The 26064-nt window shown below is 38.6% G+C and overlaps 1 protein-coding gene across 1 annotated transcript in view; it reads left to right on the top strand.

Annotated features, from left to right (window-relative positions):
• CFAP57 (cilia and flagella associated protein 57) overlaps positions 1-26064 on the top strand; it is a 112082-nt gene that overhangs the window by 15687 nt on the left and 70331 nt on the right. The window contains exons 6-9 of the mRNA XM_077149997.1: positions 2007-2159; positions 21995-22134; positions 22903-23068; positions 23771-23884. Of these exons, the coding sequence (XP_077006112.1) occupies positions 2007-2159; positions 21995-22134; positions 22903-23068; positions 23771-23884 (573 nt within the window). The remainder of the gene's footprint in view (positions 1-2006; positions 2160-21994; positions 22135-22902; positions 23069-23770; positions 23885-26064) is intronic.

The raw sequence follows: 26064 nt of genomic DNA, 5'->3' as shown, positions 1-26064 counted from the left end.
AATAAAGCAGTTGGAAATGTGGATTTGGACTTTGGGAGTGATGTCAAGGCCAGAAATGGGTTTGGAAGTCATTTGCCTGGAGGTGAATAGAGAAACCCTATGGGTGAGGGCTTAAGCACCTTAGTTAGCTGCCCAGGGTCCCTGTTTTCTCATCTGTTAAAAAAGAAATTTTCAAATAGAAAAGATTAATGAGTGTATGTATGTGTATATATATATATATATATAGTGCTTAGCATTGTGTCTGGCACATAATTGCTGCTTTATTTTTACTATTTTAACTATTTATCATTGTAATTATTTTTTCTGCTATTACATTTTCTTTTTTTATTTTTTATTAATTAAAAAAAAAAATTACAAGAAACACAAACATTCCCAACACATACAGGCATTGTACTAAGCATTGGGATATAGCAGTGAACAAAATAGACAAAGTCTTCCATCTGAGGGCTGCCATTCTACTTTACGTGGTGTGATAAATATGACAACAGAAAGAGCTCCCAGGTGCAATGAGTGTATTTAGAGAATATCAGCCCATGGGAATCAGGAAAGGCTTCCCAGAGCCTGGTGTAGCACAGCAATTGGCTACGTTAAAAAGGGTTAAGGGCTAATAGGAGAAAAGCACTTCAAAGAAAGGGAATCAGAAGAACACAGTGTCCTAGACCCCAGGCAAGTGGATGCTGCTGTCACTGCTCCAAGTTCTAGAAAAGTCAAGAAGATAAGGACTGAGCAGGGACTTTTCTCTTTGATAAGGAATTTCTGATCTTCATGAAGAAAGACTCACTAAATAATGCAGTGGAAGCCAAGTTAGGAAAGGGAGCAGAAATGGTGTGTACAGGGCCAGCCTTACAATAAATTTGGTTGTTAATGGAAGAAGGTAAATATCAATAAAAGGAAATCTAATCTTAAAATGTCTACTTGGGACCTGTAGACCTTCTTAGAGACTACTGGCAGCAGCTGTATATCCCTTTAATGTCCTAGGCTGCTTAAAGCATATATCATGAAATGGTTAGGCTTAAACAATGGGAATTTATTAGCTTACAGTTTAAGGCCAAGAGAATATCCAAATAAAGTCATTATCAAGGCGATGCTTTCTTCTTGAAGACCAGCTACTGCTCCTCTGCCACAAAGCAAGGCAAAATGGCAGCATCTGCTAGTCTCTTCCTTCTCTTCTGGGTTTCGTTGATTTCAGCTTCTTGCTTCCATGGCTTTCTCCCAACCTCTCTGTATGCATTCCATTTATAGAAGACTCCAGCAGTAGGATTAAGTCCCATCCTAAATGAGGTGGGTCACACCTTAACTGAAAGAGCCTCATCAAATCTTGTACTTACAATGGATTTATATCCACAGGAATGAATTAGATTTGAGAACATATTTTTTCCAGGTGCATACAGCTTTAAACCACTGTAGTCCCACTCTCTTTTCTCCACCCTGACATCTACCGTATCGATAGGGCTTCCACCTTACCCCCCTCCTGCCCTGAGATGCATACCGGTGTACTTGGTGCCAGGTGAGCATGTGCACCGGACTTCACACAGATGAGCAGGAATGGAATTTACACTACTGGTTGCTTTGGGGTGGTGGATCTCAAATTGACATGCATTGATTGATAATTATTACATGTGCCACTAATTCAGCGACATCACCTCTTGAGTTTTTATTCCAATGGAAATCTTCGAAAAAAATTCCAAAGGGGATGTGGCATGGAAAAGGTTTTCATTCTGACATTCTAAAAACTGGCTAGACCATCTCCTTTCAGTATACCTGTGCAAAGTGTCAGTCATCTAGGAATTTTGTATTTAGCCACTAATCACTTAACAGTGAATACATGGTGATATTTAAAAGCCACCAAAGGAGGTGACTCAAGCCCTTCTCCCTGTCAGAGGAGGACTCCAGAAAGCATCCTGGTCTGGGAGCCTGTAAGCTAACAGTATGAAAGAACTGTGAAAGCCCAAGGACACACTGGCCGTGTGGGGATATTACTGATCTCTGCTTTGCATCTTGGACAGATCCCCATAGATCCGCAGAGCAATGACCCGAGTCAGTCTGACAAGCAGGATGTTCTCTGCATGTGCTTCAGCCCCTCAGAGGAAACGCTGATTGCCAGCACAAGTAAGCACCAACTCTACAGCATCACCATGTCTCTGACAGAGATCACCAAGGTGAGTCTTCCCGGTAGCACTTCCTTCCAGTTCAGGGAATGTGTACCTGATGGAGGACAAGTCACCATGCAATATATAAAGCCGAATTTAGCAGAACAACAAGGAGAAATAGACTACAATCATAATGGGAAATTTTAAACATAGCTCTCTCAGTGTTTTTATTTCATGATAACTTGATTGCATTATATTCATATGCCATACAGTTCACCTGTTTCAAATGTATAATTCATTGGTTTGGGGGATATTCACAGATATGTATAAGGATTACCACTGTCCATTTTAGAACATTCTCATCACCTCAAAAAGAAACTCAGTACTCTTTAGCTATCAGTTTCCTCCTCCAACCCCTTATCCCCAACCTGAGGCAACCACTAATTTACTTCCTATCTTTATAGATTTTCCTATTCCAGACATTTCATATCAATGGAATCATTTGATATATGGTCTTTTGTGATTGGCTTCTTTCACTTAACATAATGTTTTCAAGGTTCATCCATGTTGTAGCATGGATTAGTACTTCATTTCTTTTTATGGCTGAATAAAATTCCATTGTATGGGTGTTTCTCTCATGATTTCTTTTTGACCCATTAGCTGTTTAGGGATGTGTTGTTGAATTTCCACACATGTATGAATTTCTCAAATTATTCTTATTAATTTCTAATTTCATTCCATTGTGGTGACAGAACATACTTTACATTATTTCTATGGGTTTAAATATTCTGAGGTTTGTTTTATGAGCTAGCATATGGTCTGTCCTGGTGATTGCACTATGTGTACTTGGGAAGAGTATATATTCTTCTGTTGTTGCATGGAATGTTCTACAGATGTCTGTTAGATCTGGTTTATATCGTTGTTCAAGTCGTCTGTTTGTTGTTGATCTCCTGCCAAATTAGTCTGTCATTACTGAATATGAGGTATTGCTTGAAAGTCTATTTTGTATACTAATACAGCCACTTCATTTTTTTTTTAGCTGCTGTTTGTATGATATGTCTTTTTCCAAACTTTTACTTTCAATCTATCTGTATCTTTGACTCTAAAGTATGTCTCCTCTATTTAGCCTATAATAGGAGCTTGTTTGGTATTTTTTGATCAAATCTAATAGTCTCTGCCTTTTGATTTGGATTATTTAATCCATTGACATTTAATGATATTATTGGTATAGTAGGATTTATAGCTGCCATTTTCCTTTTTTTCTTTGTTTCGTAACTTCTTTAGTCCTTAATCCATCCTCCTTTACTGCTTCCTTTTACATTAGGTAAATTTTTTTCTAATGTAGCATTTTAATGTCTTTTATTTTCTGTAATAGTTTGTTAAGCTGCCAGTGTGTGATATACCAGAAATGGAACAGCTTTTAAAAAGAGAATTTAATAAATTATAAGTTTACAGTTCTAAACCTATAAAAATGCCCAAATTAAGGCACCCAGGTAAGCATACCTTAATTCAAAAAAGGCCAATGGATCAGGAACACCTCTGTCAACTGGAAAGGAACATGACTGGCATCTGCTGAGGTCTTGCTCTTGGTCTGCATTGCCTTCAGCCTCCATTCCTGTGGGCGCGCCTCACTTTGCTTCTCTGAGACTGGCTTTCATCTCTTGGCTTCCCTTGGATCTCTCCAGGCTCTGATTTGCTTAACATCTCACAGGAAGACACGTGGCAACATCTGCTGGGGTCCAGGCATCCCCAAACATCTGTGTCTCTGTTCTGAGCTCTCTCCAAAATGTTTCCTCTTTTAAAGTCCTCCAGTGAACTAATCAAGTTTACTGGAGTCCCATCTCCATCTAATCAAAAAGCCATACCTACAATTAGGACTGCCACATCTCCATGAAGATAATCTAATCAAAAATTTCTGCCCTACAGTATTGAATCAGGATTCAAAGAAGCAGCTGCCCCCAAAAGACTGGTTCAGGGTTAAAACATGGTTTTTCTGGTGTACATTATATATATATGTGTGTGTGTGTGTGAGAGTGTTTGTGTATTATATATATAGTTTTTTTTAATTAATTTTTTTTTTACATGGGCAGGCTCCAGGAACCGAACCCAGATCTCCAGCAGGGCAGGCGAGCATTCTCCCACTGAGCCACCACTGCACCGCCCCTGGTGTGCATATTTTAAAACTAGCACATTATCTTTTCATGTTTCTTTTTTTTTTTTCAGTTATTTCCTTAGTGGTTGCTCTAGGACTTACTATATACAGCTTAACTTATTACTATCAGCTTCAGATTGTAGTAACTTAATTCTTGTGAGATGCGAAAACATTACTCCTACATAGATCTATTCCCTTTTCTCCTTTTTGTGGTATTATTGTTTTATATATTACATCTGTAAGCACTACCAAACTAACAATACATTTTTATAATTATTGCTCTAAATAATTTTATGTCTTTTAAGAAGGCTAAGAAAGGAGAACAATTGTATATTTATAGATTTTATTATATTAAACTTATTTATAATTTCTGGTTCTCTTCATTTGTCCTTGAGAATTTGGACTTTATCAAACAGATTCATTTCCTTAGCCGAATACAGCTTTTTTTTCCCCACTGACCATCTTTGTGCTGTTATTAGCAATTAAATTACATTTCTATGTGTCATAGGCCCAATAGTAATTTATATATGTATGTATGTGTATTGTTTTATACAATTGCTTTTTAAATCAGTTAGAGGAAGGAGATGATGATGATGAAGAAAAAGAAGGGATACCAAATGTGCATTTATAATGGCTTTTATAATTATGTAATTATCTTTACTTTATGTTTTTTGTGTAGATTCAAATTACTGTCAGACTCACTGGCTTTTTAGCCTGAAGAACTTTCTTTAGTATTTCTTGTAAGGTGGTCTGCTAACAACAAACTCTCTCAGTATTTGTTTATTTGAGAATGTTTTTGTCTTCATTTTTGAAAGATAGCTTTGCTCAATATATGACCCTTGGTTGGTTTTTTCTTTGAACACTGACTGCCTCCTGTCTCCATTGTTTCTGCTAAGAAAGCAAACTGTTAAGCTTAGTAGAGCTTCTATGTAAGTGATGAGTCATTTTTCTCTTGCTGCTTTCAAGATTTTCTCCTTGTCTTTAGGTTTCCACATTTTAACTATGATGTATCTGTTTATGCATTTCTTTGCATTTATCTTACTAGATAAATTGAGTTTCTGTATGTGTAGATGAATGTTTTTCCATAAATTTGGGAAGTTTTTGGCCATTATATATTCAAATATTTTTCTACTCCTTTCTCTCACTCTTCTTTTCCTGAAAGTCCCATTATGCATATGTTTGGTGCACTTAATGGTGTCTCATTTTCTCTGAGGCTAGGTATAATTCTCTTCATTCTTTTTTCTGTCTGTTCCTCAGGCAGAATAAACTTCAGCAATTTATCTTCAAGTTTACTAATTCTTTTTCTACCAGTTCATATCTACTGTTGAACCCCTTTATTGAATTTTTCATTTTAATTATTGCACTTTCTATCTCAGAATCTCCATTTTGTTCTGTTTAATGATTTCTGTCTCTTTATTGATATTCTCTATATGATGTCATATTATCAACATACCTTCCATTACTTCTTTAATCCTGATTTCCTTTAGTTCTTTTAACATATTTACTGTGGCTACTGCAAAGCCTTTTTCTGTTAAATCCAACATCTGGTCTCTCACAAGCAGTTTTTTTTTTTTTAGCTGTAATGTACTTAAATATTTTTATTTAAAAAGCAAACAATACACTTAAGCTTACTGTGCTGGTTTGAAAGGATGTATGGACCCTAGAAAAGCCATGTTTTAGTCAAAATCTCATTTCATAAAGGCAGAATAATACCTATTCAATGCTGCATGTGTGAATCTGTAATTAGATTATCTCCCTGGAGATGTAACCCAATCGAGTGGTTGTTAAACTGGATTAGGGGAGGCCTGTCTCCACCCATTTGGGTGGGTCTTGATTGGTTTACTGGAGTCCTATAAAAGAGGAAACATTTTGGAGAATGAGAGATTCAGAGAGAGCAGAGAAGAATGACATAGCCATGAGGAGCAGAGAGCCCACAAGCCAGCGACCTTTGGAGATGAAGAAGGAAAACACCTCACGGGAAGCTTCATGAGAAAGGAAGCCAGGAGAGAAAGCTAGCAGATGACACCATGTTCACCATGTGCCCTTACAGATGAGAGAGAAACTCTAACCGTGTTTGCCATGTGCCCTTCCATTTGAGAGAAAACCCTGAACTTCACTGACCTTCTTGAACCAAGGTATCTTTCCCTGGATACCTTAGATTGGACATTTCTATAGACTTGCTTTAATTGGGACATTTTCTCAGCCTATAAACTGGGAACTTGCAATTTATTAAATTCCCCTTTTTTAAAAGCCATTCTGTTTCTGGTATATTGCGTTCTGGCAGCTAGCAAATTATAACACTTACCCATAGGCATATGTTCTAGTTTGCTAGCTGCTGGAATGCAATATACCAGAAACGGAATGGCTTTTAACAAGGGGAATTTAATGAGTTGCTAGTTTACAGTTCTAAGGCCGAGAATTAAAACAAGTCTATAGAAAAGTCCAATCAAAGGCATCCAGGGAAAGATACCTTGGTTCAAGAAGGCCGATGAAGTTCAGGGTTTCTCTCTCATCTGGAAAGGCACATGGTGAACGCAGTCAGGGCTCCTCTCTCGGCTGGACAGGCACATGGCGAATACGGTATCATCTGCTAGCTTTGTCTCCTGGTTTCCTGTTTCATGAAGCTCCCCGGGAGGCGTTTTCCTTCTTCATCTCCAAAGGTCGCTGGCTGGTGGACTCTCTGCTTCGTGGTGCTGCAGCATTCTCTGCTCTCTCTGAGTCTCTCAATCTCTGAGTGTTTCCTCTTTTATAGGACTTCAGAAACTAATCAAGACCCACTCAGATGGGTGGAGACATATCATCCCCTAATCCAGTTTAACAACCGTTCTTAACTAAATCTCATCAACCAGGGAGATGATCCCATCACAGTCCCAAATACACAGCATTGAATAGAGACTATTCTACCTTTAAGAAATGGGATTTATATTAAAACATGACTTTTCTTAGGGGGCATACTTCCTTTCAAACCAGCACAGCATATTCAAATTAAGTGTCCAAATAATCACTGTATAGCCTATGTTTGTACAACAAGTTTCATTAGCCAATTTAAAATTAAAGGAAAAAATCTACAAATACAGATACCAGAGTTTCTTAAATTCTAAATATTAAACACCAACTTAAATACCATCTGATTAGCTTTCAAAACTGTGAACATTCTCAAAATATCAAGAAGAACATTGTCAAAAATATTAACTTTGTTATACTAATGACCTATGTTACTAAACATTTTCTTGTTTTTTATTTCAGGAAAATATTAAGATACAAATGTTTTTACAATTCATATAAGAAAATTTTATCTCTTATGACATCATAATATTTAATATATATATTATCTATTATTACTATAGCTACTCATGCTTTCTTTTGGTTACAGCTTACATAGAACATCTATTTCCATGCCTTCACTATCAATCTATTTGTATCTCTGGGCTAAGATAACCTCTTATGAGCAGCATATATAGAGATCATTTTTTAAAAATCCATTCTGTCAATCTATCTTTTAGTTGGTGAGTATAGTCTGTTAATATTCAAAATTATTACTGAGAAGCAGTTCTTGAGTATACCATTTTATCCAGTAGTTTTTGTAAGATTTATATATTTTTTTCCCTCTCTCACTTTTTATCCTGTAAGTTACCCTTGCTAATACTCTTCAATTCTGTACCCTCCTCCAGACCTTCCTCTCTAGTCTTTTCTCAGTTGACAGAGCTCCCTTTAATATTTTTTTGTAAAGCAGGTCTCTTGTTAGCAAATTCCTACAGTCATTGTTTATCTGTAAAGATTTTAATCTCTCCCTCGGTTTTGCAGGACAACTTGATAGGATAAAAGAGTTCTTGGCTGACAGTGTTTCTTGTTCAGGATCTTAAATATGTCATACCACTGCCTTCTCGTCTCCATGGTGCCTGTTAGGTTCTGAGCTCAGTCTTATATAGTTTCCCTTTTATGTAATAAAACTCTTTTGTCTTGCTGCTTTCATGACTTTTTGCTTCTCTTAAAGATTTGACATTCTGATAAGTATGTGTCTTGGAATAAGCCTATTTGGATTCATTCTGTTTGGGATTTGTTGGGCTTGTCTGGTTTCATTGTTTATGTCTTTTATAAGGGTTGGAACATTTTCCCCCATTTTACCTTCAACTAGGCTTCCTACTTCTTTCCTCTTTCTGAGACACCAAAAATTCTTATATTTGTATGTTTCACACTTCATGTTGTCTATCATTTTCATTTTTCTTGTCGTTTGTTCTTTTGAACATTCAGATTCAATTGTCCTGTCTCCTAATTAACTTATTCTCTCTTCTGTCTCTTGAAGTCTACATGAGTCTTTAATATACTTTTTAAATGTTTTTTTATTGCTAAATATAACATATTGTGTTAGTTTGCAAGCTGCCAGAATGCGATATACCAGAACTGGAGTGGCTTTTTAAAAGGGGAATTTAATACATTACAAGTTTACGTTTCAAAGAAAGCAAATGGGTCCAAATTAAGGCACCAACAACAGATTACCTTTACTCCAGAAAGGCTGATGAATCAGAAACACCTTTGTCAGTTGGACATCATATGGCTGGCATCAGCTGATCCCTTGCTCCTGGGCTCGGTTTCCTTCAGTCTCTGTCCATGTGGGGGGTCCTCACTTTACTTTTCTGGCTTTCATCTCTTGGCTTCCCTTGGCTCTCTCCAGGTTCTGGCTTGCTGAACATCTCATGGGAATGTACACAGCAATGTCTGCTGGGCTCCAAGCATCTCCAGACATCCTTGTCTCTGTCAGCCCTTAAGTTTTTGTTGGCTCTCTCTCTGTTGACTCTGTCACTTCTGACTCCCTCCAAAATGTTTCCTCTTTGAAAGGATTCCAGTAAACTAACCAAGACACACCTGGAATGGGTGGAGTCGCATCTGTTTGTAATCAAAAGTCACATCCACAATTGTGTGAGTCACATCTCTGTGAAGATAATCTAATCAAGTTTTCAATCTATACTACTGAATAGGGATTAAAAGAAATGGTTGCTCCCACAAGATTGGATCCAGATTAAAACATGGCTTTTCTGGAGTACATAATACTTTCAAACTGGTATACATATATACAAAGAAATGAAAGAAAAAGCAGTGATTTTCAAAGTACACTTTAACAAGTAGTTACAGGACAGATTTCAGAATTTGTTATGGGTTACCATTCCACTATTTCAGATTTGTCCTTTTCTAGCTGCTCCGAAACACTGGAGGCTAGAAGAAATTTTTTTTCTTTTTTGTGGAAAATACATATATATAAAAAAAGCAATAAGTTTTAAAGCACATCGCAACAATTAGCTGTAGAATAGATTTCAGAGTTTGGTATGGGTTACAGTTCCACAATTTTAGATTTTTACTTCTAGCTTCTCTAAGATACTGGAGACTAAAGAAATATCAATATACTGATTCAGTAATCCTATTCGGTTTTTAATCCCTATCTTCTCTGTTTAATTCCATCACCTTTGATCTTTCTCCCATTCTTTAGAGGTATTTGGGCTATGCCCATTCTAACTTTTCCCTGTTGGAAGGAGCTGTCAATAATATGGGACAGGGGATGGAACTAGTTGATGTTTTGGAGAGACTCGCCCCTCTGCATTCCAGGACTTTATCTGGTCCAGGTACCCATCTGGAGATTGTACATTTCTGGAAAGTTACCCTAGTACATGGAATCATTTAGAATCTTATATAATACCCTAGATATTCTTTAGGATTGGCAAGAATGATTTCGGTTGGGGCTTGGCAAGTTATGGTAGGTAACTGAAGTTTCTGCAAGAGTGACCTCCACAGTAACCTCTTGACTCTATTTGAACTCTCTCAGCCACTGATACCTTATTTGTTACGTTGCTATTCCCCCTTTTGATCAGGATGGCATAGTTGTTCCCACAGCGCCAGGACCAGATTCATCCCTGGGAGTCATCTCCTAGGCTGGCAGGGAGACTTTTGCCTCTCTAATATATTTCTAATTTGGGTCTATACTATCTTTCATCTCTGTGACATTTATTTTTCTATTTATTCTTTCAAATTCTTTGTGCTTCTCCAGCGTCTTCTTGATATTCTTTATGTCATTATGAACAACCTTAATTAATCATTCCAAATTCTGTTTCTTCTCAGATGATTTAATCTTGTCATTTAGATGAGGCATATCTGCCTGGATCTTCACATGCTTTATGATCTTCTGTGACAGATGGGGCATTATGTCTTAATAAGGTTATCTTGCAGATTTGTTTCCTTCCCTTGTCTAAGATTTTGTATCTACTTGTATTAGCTTTGAAGATCCCCTTCTGAATTTGGTTTATCAGCCTTTCCCCATGAAACCAAGTCCCTAAACCCAAGGAGAGATTGCAGTTCTACTTAGCGCTTTATCTGAGAGCAAGGCAGACACACACTTTGTCAGACTGGACTTGCCTCTTCTCCCCAGCAGATGGCAGTTTTCCATCTGCACACACCTGCAGTCTTCGGACCTCTGAGGGTGGGGGGAGGTAAACAGCCCCAGGACCCAAATAGGTCTCTTACTTGTTTGGGTCCTGGGTGTCAGACCAGCATATTCCATGTCTCCCCCGACTCCTCAGAGAAGGGCTCCCAAGTCCATGCCAAAAAAAAAAAAAACAGTTGCCCACAGCAGTATAGCACCAGGGTGGGAAGTAGACACTATACCTTGACTAAGTAGACTCTGTGCACAGGAAAAGCACATCTGTTACCTTCCATGTTTGCCACATTAGCTCCCAGCTATGGAGCCAAAGGGAAAACCTTCCCAAGCCAGCTGTGGGGGTAAGCAGAGTCGTGACCAAGCACATTTACCCTGTTCCCTCCATCACAATTTCTCTAGTTTTCTACCCAAGGCCTCCCTTTACAGGATAGAAGACCTTCCATGATCACATACCCTGGAACTACTGTCCCGGTCATTTTTATATCACTATCTCTCATTGTTGCATGGAGCAAGGTTGAATTCAACCAATCCTCTCTGCCATCTTACCAGAAGTCTTACAGGCAGTTTCTGTTGCCTGTTTTTTTTCTGGATTGTGGGTCATACTTTCCTGATTCTTAGCATGTTTTGTAATTTTTGTTGAAAATTGGACATTTTAAATAATATGTTGTAACAACTTTGGGTACTGGCCCTCTGTTGTTATTTGCTTGTTTAGTTGTTTAATGGCTTGCTGAATTATTTTAATGATGCCAATCCCACCACCCCACCCTATGCAGGGTAAAGTTTCTGATGATGTTCTTCAGGGTGCACAGATGTGGATATACCCAAGTTACCTTGGATGACAGTTGTTTTGGCAGAACTCTCTTTGTCTGTCTTTCCCTATCACACCCAGCTATTAGCACCTCTAATCACTAACCTACCAACTGCTCTATTGCTTTCAACAAAGCCCTATTCACAGTATGATTCTATCAAATTCAGGCTTTCTTTGAAGGGATAGTTCCCAAGGTCAGTGTCTGAGATCTGTTGTGATCCCAGGAGACTCCTAACAACTGTCTCTTTTTCCATTTCTCTCCCGAAAACTAGCATGCCTAAAGTTTAGCCTGTATCTTCATTGAATCTATTAATCTCCCAATTGTTTTGTACCATAACCTCCACTCTTTTTTTTGAGAAGACCTTTAGGTTGCAACAGAAAATGTATTAGTATAATTCAATTTATCAGTAAAGCTACTAAAGGAGGGATAAATATACCGGATTGCCACAGGCTAACTGGTTGCACAGCTTCAAGGAACCCATTTTCATATGTTATATAAATGCAGGAAGAATATTTTATAAATTTCAGCTGTTAGAAATCCAGGAATAGAATATCCTTAACTTGACAAAAGTTCCCAAATCTGTAACAAACATATAATTTAACTGAGAAACTCAGTATTCATTTCCTTAAGTTTGGGCTCATGACTCATTGTCAATTTGGCGTAATACTGGATGTCCTGGCCATAACAATAATATGAAGAAAAAAAAAAAAAAGAAATGAGTAAGAATAAAAATGTTTAAGTATCAAAAGTAAAGAAATAAACTAGTAATAATATCATGCAAATGATATAATTTATATAGAAAAATCCAGTGGATCAGTGCATTAGAGTACTCTAGAGAAATAGAACCAATAGGAGATATCTGTAAATATGAGATTTATAAAATTGTCTCACACAACAGGGATGCAAGAGTCCAAAATCTGTAAGCAGGCTGCAAGGCTTGCAATTCTGATGAAGACCCTCAGCAAACTCCACAGGAGAGACTGGCAGACTGAAGAAACAATGAAAATTCTCTCTTCGCCCTTAAACGTCTTCAACTGATTGAGTTAAATCCAACTGATTAGGTTCTCTCCTTGTAGATGACACTCCCTTGGTTGATTACAGATATGATCAGCCACAGTTACAATCAACTGACTGATCATTTAATAAATCAGCCTTCTGGTTTATTAACCAGCCATGAAAATCCCTACAGTAATGAGTAGACCAGTGCTTGCCTGATCAGACAACTGGGAACCATCACCTGGCCAAGTTGACACCTGATTGGCTTTCAATAAAAGGGGATTTATTTGGTTAATGTATAGTTCTTCAGAGGAAAGGCAGCTAACTTTCATCTGAGGTTCTTTCTTACATTGGAAGGCACAGGGTGATTTCTGTTGGCCTTCTCTCCAGATCTCTGGGTTCCCACAACTTTCCCCGGGGTGATTTCTTTCTGCACCTCCAAAGAACTGGGCTGAGCTGTGAGTGCTGAGATGAGGTATCTGAACTGCTTGGGCCATACCATGTTGTGCTGTCTCATTTAAGCACCAGTCAATAAAATCAAACATCATTCATTGCAGCAGGCACACCTCCTAGACGACTGCAGATGTAATCAGCAACAGATGAGGTTCACATGCCATTGGCTCATGTCCACAGCAGTAGAACTAGACATCTTCATCTGGCAAAGTTGACACCTGAATCTAACTACCACACCTGCCACCAGATAGCAGCTGATCACCTCAGGGAATCGTGCCATATGGGGTCTGAGTGTGCGTCTCAGCTACTGGCAGATTGGGTATTCCCATAGCTAGGTCAGCCTTGGTGAGTGGAAGTCCATGTTGCTGAGTCCAAGCATAACCTCCATCTCTACCACCATGTCCAATTTGTTCATGAGCTCTTTGGGCAATGACAGGAGTGGCTGGAGAAAGAAGATGACTGGTATCCACAGAATGGGTCATCTTATCCACTTCATTAAAACATTCCTCTGTGACATTACCCTCTGGCAAGCATTCATATATGACAAAAATATCTTCAGGTTTTTTGTCCACACCGAAGAGGTGTTCACATACCTCTTCCCCAGACTTCTTTGTCTCCAATCTTCCAATCATGCTCTTTCCAAGTCCCTGACCATCCAGCCAAACCATTAGCAACAGCCCATGAGTCAGTATACAAATGCACCTTCTGGCCAGTTCTCCTTCCAAGCAAAATGAACAACCAAATATACTGCTTAAAGTTCTGCCCACTGGGAAGATTACCCCTCATCACTGCCTTCAGGGACATTCCAGAAAGAGGTTGTAGTGCTGCAGCTATCCACTTTTGGGTGGTACCCACATATCATGAAGAACCATCTGTGAACCAGGCCAGAGTGTTTTCTTCCTCAATCAACTGATTGTAAGGAACTCCCCAAGAGGCTACAGCTCTGGGCTGGGTAATATGGCAGGAGTAGGAGATGTGGGCATTTGGGCCACTTCCTCATGTGTTACTTGTACCTGCATGACCCGATAGAGCCCTATCTCTTATGTACCATTTCCATTTTATGATGGCATGTGGCTGTGCATGCTCAACTTTATGGTTTGGTGAGTCAGACAAAAGTCAGCTCATGATATTCAACTCAGGTTTCATGGTAACTTGGTGGCCCATGGTTAAGCATTCAGTCTCAGGCCAAGTACAGGCCAAAAGCTGTTTCTCAAAAGGAGAGCAGTTATCTGCAGAACATGGTAAGGCTTTACTCTAAAATCCTATGGGCTTTTATTGTGATTCTCCTATAGGGGCCTACCAAAGGCTCCAGACAGCATCCTTATTTGCCACTGACACTTCCACCACCATTGGATCTGCTGGATTATATGGCCAAAGTGGCAGAGCAGCTTGCACAACAGCCTGGACCTATTGCAGAGCCTCCTCTTTCCAGGCCCCATTCAAAACTAGCAGCTTTTTTGGTCACTCAGTAAATGGGCCAAATAGCAAACTCAAATGAGGGCTATGTTGTCTCCAAAATCCAAAGAGGCCAACTAGGTATTGTGTATCTTTTTGGTCATAGGAGGGGACATATGCAGCAGCTTTTACTTCACCTTAGAAGAGCTATCTCGTCATGCCCCACGCCACTGGACACCTAGAAATTTCACTTAAGGTGGAAGGCCTTTGTATTTTTTGTGGATTTACCTCCCATCCCCTGACACATAAATGCCTTACCAATAAGTCTAGAATAGTTGCCAGTTCTTACTAGGTCTAATCAACATGATATCATTAATATAATGAATCAGTGTGATGTCTTGTGGGAGGGAGAAATGATCAAGGTCTCTGATGACAAGATTATGACATAGGACTGAAGAGTTGATATACTCCTGAGATAGGGCAATGAAGGTACACTGTTGGCCTTGCCAGCTGAAAGCAGAGTGTTTCTGGTGGTCCTTACTAACAACTATTGAGAAAAAAGCGTTTGCCAGATCAATAGCTGCATACCAGGTACCAAGGGATGTGTTTGTTGTTTTGCTCAAGCACTGATACTGCATCTGGAACAGCAGCTGCAACTGGAGTCATCACCTGGCTAAATTTATGATAATCCCCACTGTCACTCTCCAAGACCCATTGTTCCCTGCACATACTAAATATGAGAGTTAAATGGGAATCTGGTGGGAATCACTACCCCTGAAACCTTCAAGTCTTTAAGAGTGGCACTGATCTCTATAGTCCCTCCGGGAATCTGGTATTGCTTCTGATTTACTATTTTGCTAGGTAGGGGACAGTTCTGTTGCTTCCACTTGGCCTTTCCTACTATAATAGCCCTCACTGCATGAGTCAGGGAACCAGTGTGGGGATTTAGCTAGTTGCTGAGTATGTCAGTTCCAATTATGCATTCCAGAACTTGGCAAATAATCACAGAATGGGTCCAGTGGGTACCTGGACCCACTATGAGATGGACCACACTAAAACTCCGTCAATTACCTGGCCTTCATAAGCCCCAACTGTGACTGGTGGACCAGAGTAACATTTTAGATCTCCTGGAATTAGTTTCACTCCTGAGACAGTTTCTAGTAATCTGTTCATTTCCTTTTTCCTTTTCCTAGTTACCTTGGTAAAAAGCCGTAGGTCTTCTTGGGGAAGACTGGGAGGAAGGTTAACAGTGTAAATTTTGGGCAGTATAAAAAGGTCCTTCCCCATGGATACCTCACCCTCATTCAAGGGGCTCTGGGTCTGTAAACTGTCCCAAGTCTGAGAATTAAGGGGCCATGACTATCTGTTTTGTAATTCAAGTTGTTAGACTTTTGATCACTTGACCTAGAACCTCTCTGCTTAAACAATTCAAACAAGAATTTAGTAGACTGCCCATCCATTTTACTTTAGGTACCCCATGATCTACTAGCCAATGCCATAAGTCTCTGCTAGTCAGAGTATTTTGACTGCTGCTTTGAGTCTGCTGTCCATTATGGTAGCCATGCCTTCCTTGTCTGTGGTGATTAACTGTTGCCATGTGACTTCTGCCAACTTGGGATCCAATCATCCCCATTATGTTTAAGGATTCCAACTCAGTGACAGCAGTTCCACAGTAATATCTGATATACAGAGAAGAGTGACTACAGATCTCTTCAGGGATGATGGTGCAAGCATCACAAATTTATTCCTCAAAGTCCTGGTTAATGGTGTGTCCTCTGGACATTCCTGGGGTATGTGAGAAGGTCTCCCATGATAAATCCACTCTAACATTTCAGTCTCTCTAAGCCTTTGGGTCCCCTCAGCTACATTACTGTACATACCTTGGCAGTTCTGGCATTTCAACTGCAGGTAATGTCGGCCACCTCTTGATCTGTGTTTCAACCACCCAAACAAAGTCTTAATACCCTTCAACCCCTCGCGGTACAACATGGAATGCAGAATCTCTGCTTAATGGGTCCATATCAATAAATACAGTCTGTTCCAACTTTATATTCCTTCCACTTTTATTCCACACCCCTAATATCCATTCCCTCACAAATTCCCCTTTCTTCTATCAGTATAAATTGGAAAACTCATGCACTTCTTTTGGAGTATAGCACACATCCTCATGGGTCACACTTTGTACTTCACCTTTCAGGGCCTGTTGGGCTTTTACTCTAGTTATAGGTCCTGAAGGAAAGTGGGGTGGTGAGGGTGGGTCAGGAAAAGAATTAGAAGTGTCTTTCAAGTCACACTCAGGACATTCCATTGCAGTTTCCTCTGTTTAAAACAGGATTCATCTCTCCAGGCAAAGGAGTGAGGGCTATTTCCCCATGGAAAGTGGTTACGGGTTTAGCCGGCACTGAATAATGAATCCATTAGGTGGAGGTTAGATGGCAGACTCCTCAGAGCTGACTGGAGGCTGGGAAGCTGTTTCCTCAAGGCAGGTAGAGGTTGGAAAACTGCCTCCTCAGGCCCAGACTGGAGATTGGGTGGCTATTTTCTCAGGGCAGACTGGAGGTGGGGCAGCTATTTTCTCAGGGCAGACCATTACAGGTCTGTCTAGCAAAGATTCAGCAGAATCCAGGATTTCCATGTCCCCACTGCCATCATTATCAACCCATATGTCCCCTTCCCAAGTTTCAGGATTCCATTCTTTTCCAATCAAAGCCCTTACTTTAACAGCAGATACCTGCAAGGTTGAAAATTTAGTCGACATTATAAATCTGCTACTTGCACAATAAGGCTGGGTCTAGTTTTCAAAGATCTTAAGTTGGCAACCACAGGAAATAAGATTTTCTTTCAGGGCACACATAGAAACTTTTACATCTTTCATATGGCATTTAAGTTGCAAATTTGAAGCCTTCAGCTCATCCCTTTCCCTCAAAACTCTATCCAGCATGCTAAGAACAACCAGCCAACATCATTATACCTCTTAACTCAGCAAACTCTGTTAAGATGTCAAAAACATTGTCACCCAGAGCCTTCCCTTGTATATGAGTATGATTAGGAGAATCAAATGGTGATATTTTGCATGTCCGTATTGCCAGCTCATGCCATGGGCTGTTAGTGCCATCTTGATTATTGAAAACAGAGTTATTAGTGCCTTTGAGTCTAATCAGAGTAGAAAACCAGTTGTAAAAAAAAGATCTGCTTATCAAGAACCATTCCCGGTACCAAGCTGTATTAGTCAGGGTTCTCTAGAGAAACAGAGCCCATGGGAGTTATCTGTAAATATGAGATTTATAAAGGTATCTCACACAACCATGGGGATGCGAGAGTTCAAAATTTGTAAGGCAGGCTGCAAGACTGGGAAGTCCAATGAAGGTCCTTGATGAACTCCATGGGAGAGGCTGACTGACTGAAGAAACAATGGAAATTCTCTCTTCCCCCTTAGATGTCTTCAACTGATTGGGTTAAATCCAACAGATTAGATTCTCTCAGTGTGGAAGACACCCCCATAGTTGATCATAGATGAATCAGCCACAGATACAGTCAACTGACTGATGATTTAATAAACCAGCCTTCTGGTTAATCAACCAGCCACAAAATATCCTTGTAGTAATAGTTAGGCCAGTGCTTACCTGACCAGACAACTGGGTACCATCACTTGGCCAAGTTGATACCTGAATCCAGCCATCACAACCACTAGGTGATTAATACTGATGAGAACATTCAACAAGATTGTCAGATGCAATATCAACTTAAGAGAATTAATATTTTGCTACATCAGCAAGAACCAAATAGAAAATATAATAAAAATATGATACCATTAAAAGTAGCATCACATGCAAATGTACTAAGAAATGATGATCATACATCTATATGATGATATTAAGAATTACTGATTGCATATGTAGAATGGAATGATTTCTAAATGTTGCGTTAGTTAATTTTTTTTAATTAATAAAAAAAAGTAGCATCACAACTCTAAAATATTTAAGAACCCTCACAAAGAATGCACAAGTCTTTTATGGAGAAAATATAAAACTCTATTAAAGAACATTAAAGAGGAACTGAATATATGAAGAGTTGTACACATTCATGAATGGTATAATTTTACGTTATGAAGATGTCACTTCTCTCTAAATTAATCTATAAATTCAATTCAATTCCAATAAAATTTAAGCAGAAATTATTGAAGAATTTACCCAACTTATTCCAAAATTTGTGTGGGAGGAAATGACTGTAAATAATTCTGATAAAGAAGAACATGGAAAGGGCACTCAACCTCCAAATATTAAAATATCCTACAAAACTATGATTATAAAAACAGTGTGCTACTAGCAAAGAAACAGAAACCAATAAAACAGAGTAGAGAGCTCCCAAACAGACCTTTGTACATATGTGAGACTGATATATTACAAAGTTGATATCACGAGTCATTGGGGGAAGAGTGAATTGGGTGGTCAGTTAGGTTAGGAAAACAAGCTCACAGTATAGAGAGAAACAAAGTTGGATCCTTATCTCTCATATACAAAGGTGACCTTCAGACAAAATAAAAATCTAACAGTAAACAATAAAATCCTAAATAATGCTAATAGAAGGAACTGTAAGAGACTAATTTTGAAATGGAAAAAAAATTCTTAAACTAGATCACAAAAGCACAACCATAGGAGAGAATTGCTAAATTTTACTACATTCAAAATTAAGGATTTCTGTTCAATGAAAGACTTAATAGACCATATTAAGCCATGAATAGCAATAAAATATTTTGCAAAGTTTAAAATCTGCAAGGGATTAATAGCTAAAGTGAGCAAAACAGATAGTAAAACACAAAACTCCCAATAGAAAATTGAAAAAAAACCTGTAAATTGGTGTTCTCCAAAAATGGAGGCCCAAAAGGCTTCCCAAGTATATGTAGAGATGCTCAACTTTACTACTGAGTAGAAAAATGCAAATTAAAACCACTCTGAGATGGTTCTTTATAAGCATTGGCTTAGCAAAACTTAGAAAATCAGATAGTATCAAAGACTGCTGGGGACATGTGATAATGGTCATCCTAATGTGGTGATCTAAACTGGTACAGCCGTTCTAGAGAGCCACTGATAGTTCCTCATTAAATAGAGAATGTAGGTACCTTATTATCCAGTGGATAAATTCCAGGAATTCCATCACAGAGCTCTACTAGAGAATATGTGCAGATAAACTCACCTTAGCATTTGTAGCAATGGGGAGGTGAAGACAATCCAGGGATCATTCTTGGGATAAGAGAGAAGTAAAATAGTTGGGAAAAAAATGTTTTTAAATAGTTGGATATATATTATAGAATACTAAACAGATGTTAGAAGCAATAAATTATACATATTACAATGTAAATGTTCCTTAAAAGTAGAGTGTTGAGAGAGAAAAGTAAAAATGCAAAATGAGATCTGAAGCACAATGCCATTTACAGAAATATAATATATATGTATATATTCAAGAACATACATGGAATCCATTAGTTGGTGCCTATCATAAGGTAGGAACAGGACTGAGAATTGAGGAAGAAAGGAAAGAAACATAAAATAATATTGCCTTACCGTGGGATCAACAATGCCATCCTGACCAAAAGGCAGAAAAGAAGTGTAACTAATAAAGTATCAGTGGCAGAGAGTTCAAATAGAGTCGAGAGGCTACTCTGGAGGTTGCTCTTACACAACCTTCAGTTAGACATTGTTACCTATCATAATTTGCCAAGACCATTTCAGCCAATCCTAAAGAACACCTAGGGCAATATATAAGATTCTACAAACATTCCGTGCACTAGAGTAACTTTCCAGAAACCTACCACCTCCAGATGGGTCCCTGGACCAGATAGGTACTGAAATCTAGAGGGCCCAGCCTCTCCAGAACATCAGCTAGTTCCATCTCTCTACCCCATATAGTGACATACCCTTCCAACATGAAAAATGTAGAATGGTCATAGCCCAAATACCCCTAAAGAGAGGGATGAAAAGATCAAAGGTGAGGGTAGAATTGTACAGAGAAGATAGGATTTAAGAAATGAATTGTGATTGCTAAATCATTAAATTGATATCTCTTTTAGTCTCCAGTATCACAGAGCAGCTAGAAGTAGAAACCTAAAATTGTGAAATTGTGACCCATACCAAACTCTAAAATCTGTTCTACAACTAATTGTAGTGCTGTGCTTTGAAATCTATTGCTTTTTGTATATATGTTATTTTTCACACATAAAAAAAGTCTATTATGATGATAAAAGATATTTGTTCCTTCTAGCCTCCTATATTCTGGAGCAGCTAGAAGGAAAAATCTGAGAGGATCATATGGTAGCCCATGACAAACTCTGGGATCTGTCTTGCAACTACTAGTTGAAGAGTGCTTTGAAAACTATTGCTTTTTTCTTTGTTTGTTTTGTATATATATTATACAATTTAAAAAATTAAAAAAAATAATGCCTTGCATGAATTAATTATGATAGTCTGCAACTCTGCTCCTGAGATATGAAAATAAATAAAACAAAAATTCAAAATCAAAGAAATATGAAGCAGGGTCATCAGATGAGAGTTAGAAATGGGAAAGGGAGGAAGAATGTTTGGGAGGTTTGAAAAGAGAGAATAAAAGATATGAAATATGAGGTAGTAATCTTGGAGTAAGAAAGTGGATTAATTGAAAAATATAATAGAATTACTAGGCAAGTGTTAAATGTCATTTGGAGGCTTGCGGTCATGCATTTTAAATAAAACTAGTAATAATATCTGGTTATCATCATTACACAACTAGTCAGGTAGAGGTGCAGAAAAGAGAGGGGAAAGATAGAATTGCTGTGGTTTTAAGATCAGAGAAATTTGAGTGTATTTAGAAAGTAATAGGAATGTGCTAGTAGAGATAGAGATGTTGAAGATATTGAAGAAAGAAGGAATAAGAGGTGGAGAAGAATGGGATTAATATAAGCCTGCCCACCCCCAACCAGCACAGCCATGGTCACCTCTTCCTCTGAGACAGAAGAGAAGGACCAGGTGGATGTGGACACATTTATCGGTGGGGGAGGACTGGAGTTTGAAGGAATTGTACCTCAGCTTTTGTCTTGGTTGTGAACAAACCATGTCACTGCATTTCCCAGTTATCATACCTCATTCAGGTGTCCCAGGGATGATGCCTCTGATGACAGCAGACATTGGGAACCTACAGAACCAGTGCAATAGGATGCATTTCAATTTAAAACCGATCCACCCAAGTCTCACTTGCTACTGGTGGTAGTATAATTAATACAGTATCTTTGGGGAGACATGTGGAAGTACTTATTAAAATTCTCAAAAGCATTCATACTATTTTACCTATTATTCCACTTGTAGAAATGTATCCCAAGGACATAATTGGAGAGATACACAATGATTTCTATGTCGAGTGTTATTCCTAAATAACAAAAATTAGAGACCACTTAAGTATTCCAACAGTAGAGGAAAGGTTAAATTAAATGTTTTGATATCCCTAGAGTAAAATATTTTGTTGCCATTAAAATAATGTTTCAAAATAATAGTGGCATAGGAAAACATGCATAATATAAAACACTTTTCCCACAGTTGACTTACTGTATACCCAGGATGATTAATGTTCATGGGTATTAATTAGAGTTGAAATGCATAGCCAGCCTTTTGCACACTCTGCTGGATCTCATTCTGTATGATCTCTCCAGGGGGAACCTGCTCACTTTGAGTATATGATGTACCCATTACATTCAGCAGCCATCACTGGTCTAGCTACCTGCATCCGCAAACCTCTCATTGCCACCTGTTCTCTGGATCGATCTGTTCGCATCTGGAATTATGAATCAAAGTAAGGAATGAAAGGCTTCGCCGCTGTGGTATGCTGGATTTGGGTTGTTAAATTTTGTTAATATGAATTATTTTGTTTAGTTTTTTCATATTTAATCAGAAGTCTTCAGTTGGAGAAAAAGTTTTTTAAAACAAGTCATTCAACTGTTTTTCACTCAAGTGAGAGCTAGACACTTACTTTGTGACGTATCAAATGCTTACCATGCCAGATACTAGGCTAGACACCAGGGACAATAAAAGGCACTGTGATATCTCACCTTTCTTATATAACCTTCTGTGTCCTTTCAGCTCTCCTATTCCCTCCCTCCCACTAGATCTGCTTTTTGCCTCATGGAACTCACCAGATCATTGATGCCTCTACTTTATTCTCATCACTGACGCCATCTACTCTCAACTCCCTAGTGCTTTTATCCTTCTGGTGCAGCTTCCCTAAATATCTCTGATCCTAGATCGCTCCATGCAGTTTTCATTGCTCTTGTATTCAACTCTGGGGCTCTGCTGAGAATATTGTATGATACATGTGATTTCTGGAATCTAAATAGAGCTATTGTCTTCAACATCTACATCATCACAAGACAACCTCTTGATCAGTCCTCCTATTTGCCAGACACTGTCTTCAAATAACCAAGATCTAGAACGAAGGGATGGTAAACTAATAACTGCAAGCAATAAAGTGCCTCAAATAATGTATACAGATACAGTAGAGAACTCAAGAGATTTAGCAGGCTAGTTTTACAATTCACTAATCGATTTTTTTTTTTTTTTGCAGTACTCTAGAACTATATAAGGAATACCAAGAAGAGGCATTTACAGTCAGTCTTCACCCATCTGGACACTACATTGTAGTCGGGTTTGCTGACAAATTACGCCTTATGAATCTACTCATTGATGACATACGTTCTTTCAAAGAATACTCTGTCAGAGGATGCAAAGAGGTAATGGAGACAAAGGTCCAGTTCCTTGGAAACCCAGGGTCAAAATATCAAGAGCTAAACAACTCTAGGGAAACTGGGACCAAAATCTGTCTTACAGAACTTTATGGCTTTAAAAAAGAAGAAAACATCACATTCTCCAACCAAACTAATGAGTATATGGTTCTATATCCTTTTTCTTATGACTACCAAAATATTTTGTTAAACACCAACCATATGAGATTCCGCCTGTCATGAGTTTTCTCTGTGACTAGTATTTAAGAAAGAGAAGTATCAAAAAAGAAGTAATGTCACAATCAGAGTCACAACTGGGAAGGCAAGGTTGGAAACACAATCATCAACGTTGAGAGGCAAGGCAATGAGCAGCCCATCAAATTTCACCCAGAGCTGGCTTACAGAAAAAAGAAAATGATTCTAGGAATTCTTTCCCCAACTCTGAAGTGGTCCTTTTAAAGACTAAATGAATACCCCCTAATCTGTTGCTATCCAAGCAACTTAATGATTAGTGCACATGGTAGTGTCAGCATCTTGGCCAGTATGAGCTATGAGAGTATTGAAAATGTTAGTCCTGCTTGTACCTTCTTCCCGCTCCACTGCACACATAATTTCAGCCTGAACTCTTTAGGAAAAGCTGTTCTTGACTGTACTTCAAATTAGATTGTTCATGTCCTTTTTTCATTCCTGTTTTATTCTGTTTCTCTGTAGTGTTGCTTTAGCAATGGAGGTCACCTGTTTGCTGCAGTCAATGGAAATGTGATTCACATTTTTACTACCACAAGCCTAGAGAACATCTCAAACCTGAAAGGACACACAGGAAAGGTAAGTGTGTAGATAGTCTCCAGGGAAACAAGGGCACAGCACCCCACACTGAGCTAGGCAGTGGGATACAGGTGAACAAAAGAGGACTCACATTTCCTGATTTTAAAAATACTAAAAAGGAACGATAGTTAAAACAGTATGGTACTGGCATAAAGGATAAACGTATACACCAAGGGAATAGAAATGAGAGCAGAAATAAATCCACAGAATGTACCAAGGGTACCATAAGCTGCAGCCAGTCTGGAGAGCTTGGTCTCCCTTATACTCTCATGAGCATGTGACCATCCACCCCACCCCAGGGTCCCAGCAGTTTTCCCACCATGACTGTCGGGGGTCCACATCAGACCTGAGCAAAGTATGGGCCACAATTAGAAACTGTTTCATGGCAATAGAGAAGGGGGAAAAGTAACCTGCACCTTGATTTTAGAAAGAATTCCTTCTCAAAAATTTGAACATTACAGTTTTCCTTCCCTCTTCCCAGATGGGGATTTTGTATCTAGAACATATCCACTTCTTGAGGTTGCAGCCCCTCCCCAGCTCTGAGTGCTTGAACACTGGGGAAGATTTTTCATACAATGCAGTCTGTGCAGAGCCACAGGAAGGGAATGGGTATCCTTTGTGCAACATCTGTTGAGCTTGGGTGCAGATCCCAGTAGACTGAGGAGGGTGGGTTTGGAAGAGGCAACAGCACCAGCCACATGAACAGATTGTGGATTCTGGGAAGCAGTGCTCCTGCCCCAGGCAGCCCCCTGCCCCTCCACCTCCCATCTGCTTTCAATGACTTGCCTATTCTTCCAGTTTTGGATTGAGTTCTCTTCTTGCCTCGAGGTGTGTTTCTGAAAGGGAGCCAAAACAGGTCAAAGGTAACAACTTTTCACATTTCTAGGTGGGAGCAGGGAAGACCTAACCATGGCCTACATTTTTTAACATATTTTCTTTCTTTCCATTTCTGTAAATAGCGATGCATAGACAATGGATGGAGCAGTGTGGGCTTTATTCAGAGATGATTTTGGGGGGTTGTTTTTATGTTATCTTCTTCAGCAAGTTTTTTTCATGATAACTCAATGATGTTTTATTTATATTGTTTATACTGTAATTAAAACTATTGACAGACATTTTACTTTGCTTGTTATAGCCTATGATCTTATTTTGATTATTAAATATTCCAATTTGCTTAAAAAAAGGGCAGGGGAGAAAGAAAGAAACCCATACATCTGTGGCCAGCTGATTTTCTACAAGGGTGCCAAGTCCATTGAATGGAGAAAGAATACTCTCTTCAACAAATGGTGCCAACGCAACTGAAAATCCATTACCAGAATTTTCCCATCACCCCAAACAGAAACCCTATAGCCATTGTGCATTAACTCTTCTTTCCCCCTACCCCTGGTAACCTGTACTCTACTTTCTGTCTCTTATGAGTTGGCATATTCTAATGATTTCAAATAAGTGGATATGAAGAGGTATCTCATTGTAGTTTTGATTTGCATTTCTCTAATGACTAGTATTGTTGAGTACTTTTCCTATGCTTATTGGCCATTTGTATAAATCTCTGGAGAAATACCTATTCAAATCCTTTACCCATTTTTTAAATTGAGTGTTTGTCTTTCTATTGTTGAGTTATAGGATTTCTTTATTGTGGATATATAACCCTTATTGGGCATATGATTTCCAAATATTTTCTTCCTTTTGTAGGTTGCATTTTCAATTCCTTGATAATGTCCTCTGATCATAGTCTTTAGTTTTGATAAAGTTTATTTTTTCTTTTGTTGCTTATTCTTTTGGTAGAAAGTCTAAGAATCCATTGCCTAATACAAGGTCCTGAAGATATTTCCCTATGTTTTCTTCTAAGAGTTTTATAATATTAGCTCTTATATTTAGGTATTGATCCATTTTGAGTTCATTTTTATATATAGTAAGAAGTAGGGGTCCAATTTAAATCTTTTACATATGGATAGCCAGTTTTCCCAGCACCTTTCGTTGAAGTTTTTTTTTTTTTTTGCCATTAAATGGACTTGGTGCCTTTGTCAAAAATCAACTGACCATAAATGTGTCCATCAGCCAATGAATGAATAAACAAAATGTGGTATATACATACAATGGAATATTATTCAGCCATAAGTGACAACATGGATGAACCTGGAAGACATCATGTTGAGTGAAATAAGCCAGACATAAAAAAA

This window comes from Tamandua tetradactyla, chromosome 2, assembly GCF_023851605.1.
Source record: "Tamandua tetradactyla isolate mTamTet1 chromosome 2, mTamTet1.pri, whole genome shotgun sequence".
Lineage (NCBI taxonomy): Eukaryota > Metazoa > Chordata > Mammalia > Pilosa > Myrmecophagidae > Tamandua > Tamandua tetradactyla.
This window is presented reverse-complemented; position numbering and strand designations above follow the sequence as displayed.